Below are 13,956 nucleotides of genomic sequence, written 5' to 3'. Positions count from 1 at the left end.
TAATTCATGCCATTTTTATTTGAACAAACATTTTATCTAATAACCATAAACACTCAAACAATATTATTTGTTTTTGGTTTCTTAAAATCGAAATTTCTATATTAAACTTACTTTCAGTTTATCAAATTCATATTTCTACTCAACTCTAATTAGAAAATGACAAATTATATTTACTCACATTTTTATAAAAACTAAAGGACTTTATTTGTGCTCTTTCAATTGTATTAAGAAAATCTTAATATTAGATTCAAATAGGTAATGTGTCTCTAAAAAAGCACATTTATTCTACCATCAAATGTATTTTGGTCCACTTGGTTTTCTTTTCAAAACTTAAACAATTTTAAACTTTCTTCTTCATTTTTCCTATTTCCTTTTATTTTAATCCCATATCCAAAGATGGAGCAACTGCCACGGGTATGGGAACATTTCTCGGGTGATTAACATCCCCCCTGTCATAGTAGCCTCCTAAATGTTCTCCTGGAACATGATATAAGCCATAATGGAGTCCACTGTTGGCCACCTGCATACGAATTTAAGATATAAAGTGCAATTAAAACAAAAAATATAGGCTTAACTTGCCCTTTTTAGTCCATTTATGGAGGCCAGCAGTAACGCCATCTTGGCCAATAACAAGGCTTTGCCGCTCACAATGGATAGCATCTGGAAGCCCATAGGTACCAAAATGGCTCCCAAGGCTGTAACTCCAAACATCATTGTGATTATCATGTTATAGCGATGACGCCTTAGTCGGGCACTTCCAACCGGATCCGTAGATGAGCTTTCTGTTAAATAAACACTTTTGATTAATAAATAAAATCCTATTATTTAATGTGTCTGGTGAGAGACTAACCACTATTCAGATATCTATCGGTGAGTTTCCCCAAGTTCACTTGCAATGTGTGAGTGGTCAGGCCCTTGGCCAAGCTTCCAGCCAAATGGTCAAACCAGGTAAGATGCTTCAAGTCCTTTCTTTCATCATCGGACCTTGAAGAATTCGATGTGGAATTCGGAGCTGATACCAGAAGCACACCATCGTATATGGGAATCACAGGAGCTGTCATTAGTCCTTCAAACATCTTTATACTCCTCGAACGGAAACACCACCACAAACTTCGAGTTACATCCGAGCGATAGCAATCTTGGAGGTCGCTTCTTAACTTTGTCAATTGCGGTATCCAGCTGGAACTTTTTTGATCCTCTCCAGAAACGAACCGATCAATCAGGAGAAGGCCTCCCATGAGAAATAACACAAAACCCGACTGCAAACGCATTGTTCACTCTTCAAATTCCGAATCGAAACTGCAACACATTCCCCAGCATTGCTTGACTTTTTATGGGTTTCTTTGGCCACCGATTGGAAAGCGATCTCGTCTAGTGCACCCGGTCATTAGGGCAGATGTGGAAACCTCTTGGCCCTCTTCAATCACTAACGGTTTGCCTTAGCCATGGTCATGTCATGGTCGGTGGCCACCTTCCGATCAGGAGGCGGTTCCTGCACTTGTTGACTTCGAAAACGAGTCTGACAATGGCCAACCTAGAAAACCAATTGGATTGGGGCTGCGCCTCGAATTAACTTGTCAACATCGATTTGCAGATGCTACCATTCTAATCAGATGCGTATTGACCATGTTAGTGGCAGTTGGCCACGCATTAATCGCTCGATTGAATGGGCAACTGGCTTTCATGGGGCGGACACCGACAACAGTGGGTCATTTTAAATCGGACTAGGTAACTAGGGAGCTGAGTTTGAAAGTTATGCGTCCATTTTAATAAGAAAACCTAGATCGTTTACCAGAAAAATGAAAACATTAAAATGAATTTGTTTCAAACATGAGTTTTTATTTGTTATTTCTTTATTAGCTAAGAGGTCATTCATTGCATTTCCTTTGCTTGATAATTGTTTTGAACAAATTCGCACTAAGATTAAAATATTTACGCTTTGATAGTTCCATTGAGTGCAAAAGTTGACGTTCAGTGATTGGTTGTTGCTCTAGACATTAAACTAGTTAACAAAGTTTACAAAAACAGTTCTACACTTTCCTAAATAGATTTTCATCAGCCCCCGTCTCACGTAAAATCGCTACTATATATCCCCTAGGTTTTACAATTTTCATATTTATGTTTTTGAATTTTTTTTTGTGAGTGTGTGGTAAAAACAGTTGCTCAGAGCCAGGTTTCCGGTTGATTTTCAGATACATTAGTTCGATCGCTTCTATGCTTTTTGTCCCTGATCCTCGTTAGAAATATCCTCAGTGCTTCAGTGTATTTGTGTAAACGCGTCCTAGCAAAAAATAGATCTTTTCTCTCCAAGAGGCCCCCAATCCCGCCGATCGACCACTTTGCATTCACATGTTGACTATGTGGTGCTGGGCAGGCGGTGGCGCCAGTACAATCAGGATCCCGTGGCCGTTGGGGGCGTGGCTACTCCCCGCCCGAATCGCGGAAGGTACAGGCCGAACTTGGACTCGACTCCGGCCAGAAGAGGAACTGCTGCCCTGTAGCCGCCGATGTGATCGACCTTTTCGGTGCTAACCTTCTCTGCCGCCTTCTCCAGTGGCGTGGTGACCTTGTGACCCTCCGATCCCTTTGGCTGAGTGCCGCCAAAGTCCACGTAGAAGAGTCGCTGCAGCAGCTCATATGTCACCAGGGTCACTCCAAACTGAGGCGATGAGCGGAAGACACGGGCTGGAAAAATACAATATATTATATATTAAAATCATATTCGAAGGCTATATGAACTCGCAGCTTACCGGCTGTGCCCTTCCAGAAGGCACGTGGTCCCTCCTCCGCCATAATCTTCTTGGTGGCATCCCAGACTCCCGTATACGTTGTTTGGCCGCTGCGGGCCACCACCTGAAGGCGTGTCTTAATGACGTCGGCGGGTGTGACGAGCGAGGCAGCAGGAACACCAGCAATGGCACCGGCGGCCAGAAGGGTAAGCGGGTGATTGTACCCATCCTTGTCGGCCATCATGGCCTTGGTGTGAGCATAGGTCGGGAAGTAGATGGCCGAGAACGGCACATCGCGCAGAAGGCAGGCCCTGGCTCCCTTGTAGAGACCGAAGAGTCCCAGCTCCCGCACCACAGACCAGGCGCGAATCTTCGACCCACTGGCAATCTCACCCGCCACCTGCAGCCGAATCTTAACGATCTCCAAGGGGTTGGTGAACACCACCTGTGACGCACCTGCACAACCACCCGCCAGCACCTCCGCCCATGTGGCAATGTTGCCCTTCTTATCGGTCAGCTTGTCTCTGACCAAGTCGTTAACCGTCAGTTTGATGGCCTTTTCCGGTGCCACGCCCATCAGCTGGGGCAGCAAGCCTCTGTACAGACCCAGGGCGCCCTCGTGACGGATTACCTAAAGGGGCGGTTCAGGAAATAATTATTATTTAAATTTTTTAATCAGAAATGATAAGCAAAACAGTTGATAAGAAGTAGAATTGATAATACATATTAGAATTGCATAACAAAGTTTAAAATGATAAGGTAATAACTAGCTTTACAATTATAATAATATCTTTCCAAAAATATTCTTTGAAATAAAGAGTTATTCTTAAGTTGCGTAACAATAATGATAAGATAGTAACTATGTATGCTAAGAAATTATGCAAAATCATTCCTATTTAATCTATAAAACTGAAGTGACTAAAATGTTACTCATCTAATAGTTACCTTCTTGAAACAATCCCATGAGTTCCTGTAGGCCACTTCACCAATATACGAGCCCGCTCTCTGATTTTGCATGCGAGTCTTCACCAAATCAATGGGATACACGACCGTAGCACCGACAGCTAAGTATAAATAATTTAAAAATAAATATGTATATATCAGGAATACCTATTCAGAAATACAAAGTTACCGCCAGCAAAGGATCCAAGAGTGAAACGATAAGAGCTCTCCAACACCTGAATAAAAGCAGATCGATCGGCAGGACTCTCCACAGCCTTAATTTCTGTGAGGCGGTGTGTGATATGCTTCGAGTAGTGCTCTGGAGCAATGCTGTTCAGGTCGCTGAAGTCAATACGGCTGTGGATTCCATTAAAAGATCATAATTAGCTAATCAATAATTTAAAGATAATTATTTGAAAAAGGGTAACTAAGATACAGCAACAGGGTTAAGTTTGGGTGGGGTTTTTTGGGGCTTGGAACTACAAACAATTAAAAATGCGAAACTCAGGCTGGGAAAGGACGACATCACTTGCCTACTAGGAGTAATCTTTCTCCGGCGCTTCCACCAGCTGACAGTGGGAAGAATTTAAGTGAGAATTGCGAGTGCAGCGGAGAGAAAAGGAGAAACACGAAGAGAAAAGATACAAACAATGAACGGTTAGACAAAACACGACCAACACTTAACTGGGCTATTCCCAGGCGTATAATCCCATTCTAAAAGACACTCATGCACTCAAGGCGGACAGTTTTAGCTTCTCAGACGGACCTCTAAAGTGTTGCCAACTTAGTTATTAAATTGGTCTATAACTGGCATTTGTTAGTACTTAAGATTTATTTACATACTTTTCCAAGTGGAGAAAAAAGTTCTAGAGTCTGGAATACAATTAAAAATGTTTGCTTTAAGCTTAACTGTTTTAAAAACAATAATTAAAGGCTCATTAAAAAATGTCTTTTTGTAGTATTTAGGGCTTTAAAAATGATTTATTTTGTGTTTATTAAGAGGCATGAAACTATTTTATCTTCAAAATTGAAAAACTAATAATATAAGCTAGAGCTATCACATAATATTTCAAAAGAACTCATTAATGTATGTACATACGAACAATACAATAGAATATTAAAAAATTAACCAAAAAAAATCCGTTTAAGGAAATATAGCTAATAAAAAATTATCTACTTTAGGCAAACCAAAGTTGGCAACACCCAAAACCCCCGGGCTTTAATGGAGGTCTACTTACCCCGCTTGGTGAACAGCGCCGGCCAAATGGAACAGGATGTCCACCTCAAGAGGAGTGATCTGGCTTAAGGGCTGGGCGGCCTGCAGGATTTGATCCTTGGTAACCATGTCAGTGCGGCTTCCTTGAGTGGCTTGCAGGTAAACCTGCTTGATCAGTTCCATGTTGTTCAGCAGCGAGGTAAATGCCATGAAATACGGGAAGCTCACTTTGTGGCCCTCAGTAACCTTTAATAAAATAGTACGATTATTATGGGAGACTACGAAAAATCTACTAATTCAGTACCGATACAAGGTTGTCCTTGACGTTGGGCGTCAGTAAATGCCGCTTGACCTTAACAATTATGTCCTGGAAGTCCAAGGGGGATATGAATCCAGTGCCAGCTGGATCCTTGGTGCGGAAGGCCTCCATTGCATGTTCCTCGTGGAAGTCGTGCAGCAGTTGCGTAAACTCAGCATAGTTGATAAGGCGTTGTTTCTTCTACGGATCATTAAAGATTTAAAGATTAGACTTTGTATACAATTTTGTAACCTTTCCGTTTACTTACATCACCAAAGTATCTTTTAATAAAAGGTCCATCTAAGCTAAAAGGTATCTTTGAGTGCAGTTCGGTTTTTTGTACGACATCAGCAAAGTCAGCTGTAAATATTCGGATATATTCGTTATATAAATTCGAATAGTTATATTTTTGAATAACTAACCATAAGAGACGGTGCCATTTCCCTGACGGTCAAACAGCTGGAAGGCGGTCCTGTAAAGGGCATCGGGAGTGCACAGTAGACCCTCGAAGGCCTGGAATTCCGAGAACGAGATGAGTCCATCCTTGCTCGTATCGGCAATGCCGGCAAAGAGGCGCACCGATTCCTGTCCAGAAAATACAAAATATGGTACGTTTGGAAATAGGTTGAAGAGCATAAATGTTGTTTGTTTTTGGATGAGTCTATTACACAGAGTATTGGTAGAAAAGGCAAGGATGTACTGATTCATAATATATAGTTATTAATATTTTACCAGTGAAAGGTTAATCAGCGTTTATTGGACATTAGACCGGTAGTGGCTATTTAATTGACGAGATAAACAAAGGCCAATAAAAGAAACTGCCCCCACAGACTTCGACACCTGATTGAATCAGTGTTGATTTTGGGGGCACCTACCGATCAGGTTCAGTTCTCTATGTAGTTCTCAGACCATAAAAAACTGATAAGGGGACCGATTAATTTTAGAATGTGTGACGTTGGCATCAGGCACGAGGCAGTCAAGTGATTCCCAGCCAGTTAGCTCAAATACTAATGAGTTTGCGGGTGGGTCAAGGTCAGTCGCGAATGACTATTTCCTTTTTATTTCGGCGGGGATTTATGTACGTGATGTAGTCGGTGGGTGGTAGTTATCTAGTGATAAGATAGCGCTCTTATCGGCCAGACTATGTTGAATAACCTTGCAATGACCCGGTTGCATTGGCTGACTTCGAACTTACGTCATTAAATGCAGATTCCGTGAAGAGTCCCAGGAAATTGCGCACGAAGTCCTCGCTGGTCATAAAGTGTTCGCCATTCTTCTGGATTGAGGCGTACTTTTGGAACACCTCTCGCAGCTTTTCCGTACTGGCGCGCTTCAGAAGCGACGGAGTCTGTGAAAATAAACCAAAGAGAATGTGAGTTTGAGGGTTAAAACCAAGCAAAATAATTACAAAGCTCTCTTTTATGTTGTCTACCGACTCTCCCTGGCGAAATCAACACGTGTCAGCCACTCAAAACAGTGGGGTCTTAGACTTACATTAATTGTGTTCTTGCTTAGAGGCATTCCTGCACTGTCTTTTTGCACTTTCTACTATTTTACTGTTGTTTCCGCGAGCTGATGGGGCATTTAATTAGCTCATCAATGCAAAAAACCGATCTAATCCACGCCAAACCGAATAGCTCCCACCGCTCAACGCGTCTGTTGCTCGATTGCCAGTGGAGCTGGTGGAGAACCACCACCACCGCCACTTGTAGTGCCAGTGAGAGCTATGTAGCTCTCTTGTAGTGGCGGTAGAACTGAGAAGGTTCTCTCTCCCCACATACATAATACCTACAGTCAAGAACACAAATATAAAACCGGTAATAGGTTCAACAATTTGTTAAATGAATTAAACAACTTGTAGTGTATACAACAAAGAGTGTAATTTTTGTAAAAGGTGTTTGAGTTGGAGCTTTAATATAAATTTATAATTTAATACATATAAAAAATAATTATAGCAACCACTATATCCTCTTGAATCATATAGTAGATGCTCTTCTAATGACTAATTTCTCTCTTTGGTCAGTCAGTATTTTGATTTATTCAATTCCCCAATCAACTGTGTAATCAAAACAAGTTGAATTTGTAATCAAAAATAATCTCACTATGTTGAGAATGTGTTTTATATTAATTTTTAAAAAATATTAAAAGAACTCCGTTTATTCTTTTTAACGGTTAAAAAAGAATAATTCTTGAAAATTACTTTTAAATTTTCCATTAAAATTACTCATTACTAATATTTAAAATATGACTTACAGGTCTTACGTTTAATGACACACTTTAGGAGATAAGATTGTTCATGACATCAGTTACAACGACATCAACAAGCGTTAAATACCACAAAGTTGTAATCTTTAGACCTACTTTTTATCAGTTAAATCCATCGCATCTCAGGTATTCCTAAAGTGTATTAAATAACAGTCACACCCTTTTGTTTACTTGCAATCTATAAAGGTCAGCCAGTTCAACTTCGGCGACAATAAACTCGATTCGGTTCGTTCGTTTATCAATTGTTTTTGTTATTGACGTAATGCGATTAGCTTGCATTAAAATTGTAATTTCCCCAGACCACTCTTTAGTCTTCTGGTTGCTGGGGGCTTTATACCTACAATGCCCCAGTCAGATGTTGATTATTTTTGCCAGCAAATGGCAAAAACAAAAACAGATTTCATTACGACAGCAGCGAAGCACGAAAACAATTTGGAGTCCCCAGCCTCGAAATATTCGAAATATAATTATGTTCTCTTCCAACCCGCTTGTTGTTATTTGATTGATATAGCACCCTATAAAAACGAAACCCTTTTACCCTTTTCTCTGGCTGCCGTATTTTTGTATCGGCTAAAAAAGTTATAGTTTTACTTTAAAAATCTTTTAAAAATGTCTCAATGCCAATTGAGTTTTAATAAACTTATTTATTTTATATTTTTTCTTTAGCAGGATCGACTACTTTTCAATCGATTGACAGAGGTAATAAACCAATTCATTTTCCGCACAATTTGCGTTGCCATCAAAAATTCAGCAGTGAAAATACAAAAATTGAATTGCTCGCTTGATGAAGATATATGTATAATTTATATTGGTTTTTGAGTGTGGATCTGGTTGCTGCATTTTAAAGTAATAATTCCCCCGTCTACTAATGAAAATGCATGGGTTATTTCCGTATAAAAGTCATTTTATATTTAAATTAATTCGAGCTGTATTAAAGGGTCACAAGAGGACACAAGTGGAACTCTGAATACTCACATTAAATTATGAATACTTTTATGCCAATAGTGGTATTCAAATACAACTTTTTTGTTAAAGAAAGAACATTAGTTAATGGACTGTGTAGGCATCGAATTACTTTCTTTACTTATATTTCTGTAACCACTCAAATTCAATATTGATGGAGTCGCTGGGCATGAAAGCTTATCCAAACAAATACAAGGAAGTTCCACTATTGGCAGTGCCATGTGAACTTGAAATCCCCAAATGAACTGTATTACATATTCATGCACACTAGAAACAAACTAGTTTTTTTCCTTGCTATTTTTTACACTCCCATTTTTATTTGAAAGAAAAATATTACACATACGACCCGTGTGACGGCAGACAGAAGCAACTTGTTTGCTTGTTTGCTCGGGTTTTATGTCTTTGTGTTTTTGTTTGGCTTGTTTTCGCTTTCTTTCCCCTCTTCCATTCTTGTCCCTCCACTTTCCCTCTTGACTTTTGCTTTGTTGCATTTGCATAATGAGTTCTTCTTGGCCATGGTCGCCGGCCCTGCCTTGCTCCAGTCAAAGGTTACAGAGACAGGTGGTAGTTCCCCCGCTGGTCCTGCCCTCGGCCTGCAGCGAGTGGCACGTGCTTGTCACTGTAACTGTATCTTTGTATTTGTATCTGTGTTTCTGTGAGGACAGTGCAAATATCTGATTTATTTCATGTGAAATTCTAATCAATTGTAGTTGGTTCAAAAACTTTAGAAATAAAATCGAATGAGCTATTAAGCCATAGGACTCATAGGAAATTATATTTCATTTTGCAAAAAAAAATGTAATATTTTGAAAACTTAAAGCATAAAATTTAAATCAAATGGATTTATTCTGGTGAAGTATATTCATAGTTCTCTCAATTTCGTAAAATTCCAGCTTAATAAAAGAAGGGAACACTTTTTTATAAACAGATTAGACAAATTGTATAAACTAGACCACAAAAAAACTTACTTTATGACTCTCCCAGACCTATTAAGTAATTATTAATTTTCTATAATTTCTCTCTGTGTTAGAGCCATGGAAATTTGTTGCGCGAGCGGCAAAGTTTTGTTTTTGTTTGCAATTTCAGGCAAGGTCAACCCGGCTGTTCATTATCGCTGTGGTTGACGTTCCGGGAGCGGTTTCGGTTAGTTCTTTCACCCCCACTTTGCCAACTGAAGTCATACAGGAATTTTGAAGGCCTGGAAGCACCAGAAATTCCCACAAACTAATTTATAATGAAATCTTATGAAAACGCGGAGAAATAACGTTGTACTGCAACTGTAAACATTTTAATGGAGGAAAATGTGTGAAAAAGGCGGGGTGTGCTGGGAATTAGCTACAGCTGCACGGCTGTCGGATTACGTATACGCCGGGCGAGCCATGGGACCCCAGTCAGCTGGCTAATTGACGACATGAACTTGAGAGAAATAGAATCTAAATCCGAAATAAAGAGAATAAACATATAAGAACACGTATGTATGTACGTATATGGATGTGGGGACTGGAAAGATCAAAACTGCAACCGGAGAATCTGAGAAACAGAGAAACTCTGAGGCTTGAGATAGCGGTGACTTTTCCAAAGTCGTGAGCAGCGACAAATCCGACGGATTGAAGGTGATTCTGTTCCGTTCTGTCATCACTGAATCACTGGACGATGCTATGAAAGCTTTTTTTGCTTGGAATGAAACTGTTTTATTTTTTATATAATTATCTATTCTGAGAGCTTTTGAGATATTAAATATTTATCTTTCGACTATTTCGTAATGTTCTCTATCGCATCTGATGCCTGGCTTTATTGATATTAATTAGTCTAGACACTTCCTCAATCGGTCACATATCAGTCAAAGACTTAATTAGCTTCCTGGATGACCGTTACCTCTTCTTGGATATACATGCTATCCACTAATTTGTATGAACACAATCGGTTAGATTCCTTTTATGGCCGCGAACTTTAGACACTTTCGCGTTATCTCGAGATAAAACCGTTTAACTTAAAAAACCGTTTTTTAAATAAATCTCAAATTTTTAATAAATAATTTGTTTCGTTCGTTTCTTTTAAAGGAAATGGAATTCCACTAGCCCGTATCTTAATGCCTCTGCTGGGGAGCGCGCGTTTCGCGATTTTCTCGGTCTGTCATCCGCTGGCGGCGCGCTGCTTTTCCATTCTGAACTGCGATTCCCGTTCGACCATTTGCACAGAGCTTTCCCGCTTTCAGTAATTGAGCGAAAATACACCCACAGAGCCAGAGCGAGAGAGAAAGTGACTGAGAAAATAGAGCCGCTGGCGATTGCATTTCAGATTCATAATAAATTTGATTCACAATTCAGTTTGTTATTGTTTTGGGCCCGGGGCGTGTTCGTTTTGTTGGCACTGCAACTGAACAATTAACAATAACAAGCCCGAGAAAAGAAAAGAACCCCTCCACGAGGTGCCTTATCAAGGTGGTGTGATGTCGAGAACAGTCACACTTTCCTAATCCTCCCAGCAAATTTGATGATAGTATGTCAGTGTGATCCAAAACTGCAATGTGTTCACGGAAGTAATTTCAGTGCGATTTCTGTCTCAAGGTGGGAGTACACAGCAAACACATATGGTGGCATCATTAGCTATTTATTCTTATATTATATTTGTTTAACAATTATACTATCGTGAATATTTTCATATTCCAGATGCCTTAAAATTATACTAAGCGTTAAAGTTTAAATTGAAATGAAATAAAATTTCATTTTAATTGATGCCATTTATTTGCGTCCGTCTGTAAATTCATATGCACGGCCGGCAAGGTCACAATTTTCGTGCGTGCCAAGTGGTTGGCGCTTTTTCTACAACGAAAATTTATTAAATGCAGAGGCATTCATTCACAGCTGCTTGGGTCTCTGTTTACAATGTAAACACGTGCAAGAGAATAATGCTTGACTAAAGAGAAGAGCTAAAGAAAAAACAAGATAGAGAACATATCGAGGGGAGAAAAAAGCGGAAACGTTGCGTATACGCATCGTTGCCCAGCTGCGAAGAGCACGTGAATGAAGCATGCTTGGGTTGAGTGTAAAAATAGCCAGGCGTTTGGTTCTTATTATATTATAGTCATATTTCGGGCCGCCCTGCTCTGAGGAATTTTAACAAGGTCGCGCCATCCTTCAAATTACCGGGCGGAGGGGGCTGGGTGGGAGTTTGTTTAATAAAATGAACAATTACGAGCACCAATCATGAGCAATGTCTGCACGAACCGACAGACTTTGTCATGAAGGTTGCCCAAATGTCAGCTTAGCTCCCTCCTCCCCCGCGAAGAATGTGGGCGTCCTTTTTGTAAAGCAGCAGTCACGAACATAAACGCAGCCCAGTAACCTTCATTTCCGCATTGTCGTTTAACAACACTACTCTTTAGTGGAATGATAGATGATGGCTGCCGGAAGCAATGGCTGCTCTTATCAATTTATATCTGTCCATCGCGTTTTCCTTGTTCAATTTGCTTGAGGGTCCTTCGATATCAGGCTTTAGCTCTTTTATACATTTTCTCATTTTACTGCCTTCTTCAGACTTAAAGTGGATAATCCTGTTTATTCCAAGCAAACGTTTTCCTGACACTGAAGGTAATTGCACTTGAGACTTACCGCCTTGATTAAATTTAAAATTGCGTGCGGCGCTCATGTTTGTGGAATAAGAACGCCATTCCATTCAAATGATTTTCAAAGGATACGCTTATACGGATTTTCATCCATATTATTATTTAAATTTGTAATTATATATACATATATAAAAAACTTTAAAATTCCGTAATGATTTAGTCTTCCTATAGCAAGAGTATTAACTAATTCACCCACCAACTGTTTTAGCTTGATTGTATTTATTTGCTAGCCGGCATGTTTGCGCCTCTCCGTGCTTTTCCTGCCGCACTTATTTTTAGATCCAAGCACCAAAGCACCCGCTTTGAACACAAAGCGGGTGCCCCGCAGGGTCAGGTGGCTGCCACCCAGGGTGGGGGTGGGCAGAGATAATTAAACCGTAAACTGGCGCCCACTTGATGCAGAAGGGTAGCTTTGGCTGGGTGGTGGCGGCATGTACAATGGCTAAGCTTCGCAAAGTGCACTTACTTCTTGACATCGGGCGACTGGCAGAACGGGTATCCAATTAACCGGATACGGGATGTGCATTGGCATTATCAGCGGCTCTCCGGGTGGGCGTTGTTTTGTTATGGCGGTGGTGGGCGGGGCAGGCGCTGACTTTTGGCGCTAGAAATGCACTTTTCCCTCCTCAAATATTCAAGTTCAGCTAGGAATCAACCAGGAGGCGAGGGATGATTTTCAATGGGCAGTTCTTTTATCGATTTTACGCACAATATGGCCTTTATCCTGCAGCAAATAAATTTACGTGACCAGTGATTTTTTATTCGATTCTAAATCGCCATCAGGATCCTGTTCAAAAATATACACCCAGCACTGAATGCAACGCAGCTGGAGGGTCGGTTGTTGCACTGGGAGTCGTCGAGAACAGGACCAACTGTGCCACACAAGAAAACGCGCTAAACTGTGCGACATTGTGGCAATAACAAGGGTTAACAGAGTCTTTGGGGGTTGAAAAGTTTAAGGGGGTACCATACTCAAATCGTTCACGATTTCATACATTTTTTTAAATGAAAGATATAAGACACATTTTCTGAAATTAATATGCAGTTTTCAAGAAATTCAAATGATTTATTCAAAATAATAAAATAACAAAAAACTTAGTATCTGTATGTTTATTATTGGTAAAAATTGTATATGAAAACGGGAGAGTTTTTTTAGAACAAAAGGTTTTAAATATTATAAGCTTGCAAGATATTTTACAAATATATATTTTAAGAAAATTTGTATAAAGTTATCGGTAAAAATTCATTTTTTATAATATCAAAATACTATAATATAAGTAATATATGTAAAAATACATACATAATATAATGTTTAAATTTATATTCGAAATATTAAGTGACGGGTTTATAAAAAACAATTTGTTTTCAACATATTACAGTTGCTTCCCCCTTAATGACAATAGGGAAATGTTAACTTAGGGAAATTTCATTAATATTACAAAAATATAAAAAATATTTATTATGTATATTTTTTTAATATTAAATTAAATTTTATTTAATTTTTTTATAATATTTCTACTAAAGACTATTAAAGGGAAATTTTCAAGGGCCTAACATTTCAAGATATTTTTACTTTGGTCACTCTTCTGCCAAATAATTCTACCGCGAATATTTAAACGGCCACACATAGTTTTTTATTTCTCAAACATCTTACGGCTTTCATAATATTTATGCTATGAAATACAAAACAGAAACAAAGAACTTAACTTAAAATTAGTAATAATTTATTACTTTTGAAAAACTATCCTAGAATATAATATTTTCTCAACGTTGCTGTAATTCGGTGTAATTTTATTACACGGTAAAATATTACTTTTGAAAAACTTTTTTAGATTATAATAATTTCTCAACGTTGCTGAGATTCGGTGGTCTTTTTTTGTAATATTTTATTAAAAGAAGCCTGTGGTGGCCGTTCCGA

At 39.2% G+C, this 13,956-nt stretch overlaps 2 protein-coding genes across 4 annotated transcripts; both read right to left on the bottom strand.

Annotated features, from left to right (window-relative positions):
* Window positions 1-373: 373 nt before the first annotated feature.
* Window positions 374-1,271, bottom strand: Osi23 (DUF1676 domain-containing protein Osi23). The gene is made up of 3 exons (XM_017245413.2): window positions 851-1,271; window positions 580-782; window positions 374-520 (listed from the first exon to the last, which is right to left on the bottom strand). The coding sequence occupies exons 1-3, from the start codon at window positions 1,269-1,271 to the stop codon at window positions 374-376; spliced, it is 771 nt and encodes a 256-aa protein (XP_017100902.2).
* Window positions 1,272-1,818: 547 nt separating this feature from the next.
* On the bottom strand, window positions 1,819-12,585 carry aralar1 (calcium-binding mitochondrial carrier protein aralar1). 3 transcript variants are annotated; one of them, XM_017245670.3, is made up of 10 exons: window positions 12,505-12,585; window positions 6,381-6,533; window positions 5,608-5,770; window positions 5,454-5,545; window positions 5,192-5,386; window positions 4,910-5,133; window positions 3,862-4,028; window positions 3,675-3,793; window positions 2,751-3,360; window positions 1,819-2,685 (listed from the first exon to the last, which is right to left on the bottom strand). In XM_017245670.3, exons 1-10 carry the CDS (start codon window positions 12,568-12,570, stop codon window positions 2,393-2,395), a joined length of 2,082 nt encoding a protein of 693 aa, XP_017101159.2. In that variant the 5' UTR covers window positions 12,571-12,585; the 3' UTR covers window positions 1,819-2,392. The 3 variants fall into 3 exon arrangements, with proteins under 3 accessions (XP_017101159.2, XP_017101162.2, XP_017101160.2); XM_017245673.3 differs by lacking the exon at window positions 12,505-12,585 and adding an exon at window positions 10,289-10,562; XM_017245671.3 differs by lacking the exon at window positions 12,505-12,585 and adding an exon at window positions 6,680-6,858.
* Between the last annotated feature and the right edge of the window lie 1,371 nt (window positions 12,586-13,956).

The sequence above is a fragment of the Drosophila bipectinata genome, chromosome 3R (genome assembly GCF_030179905.1).
Source record: "Drosophila bipectinata strain 14024-0381.07 chromosome 3R, DbipHiC1v2, whole genome shotgun sequence".
NCBI lineage: Eukaryota > Metazoa > Arthropoda > Insecta > Diptera > Drosophilidae > Drosophila > Drosophila bipectinata.
This window is presented reverse-complemented; position numbering and strand designations above follow the sequence as displayed.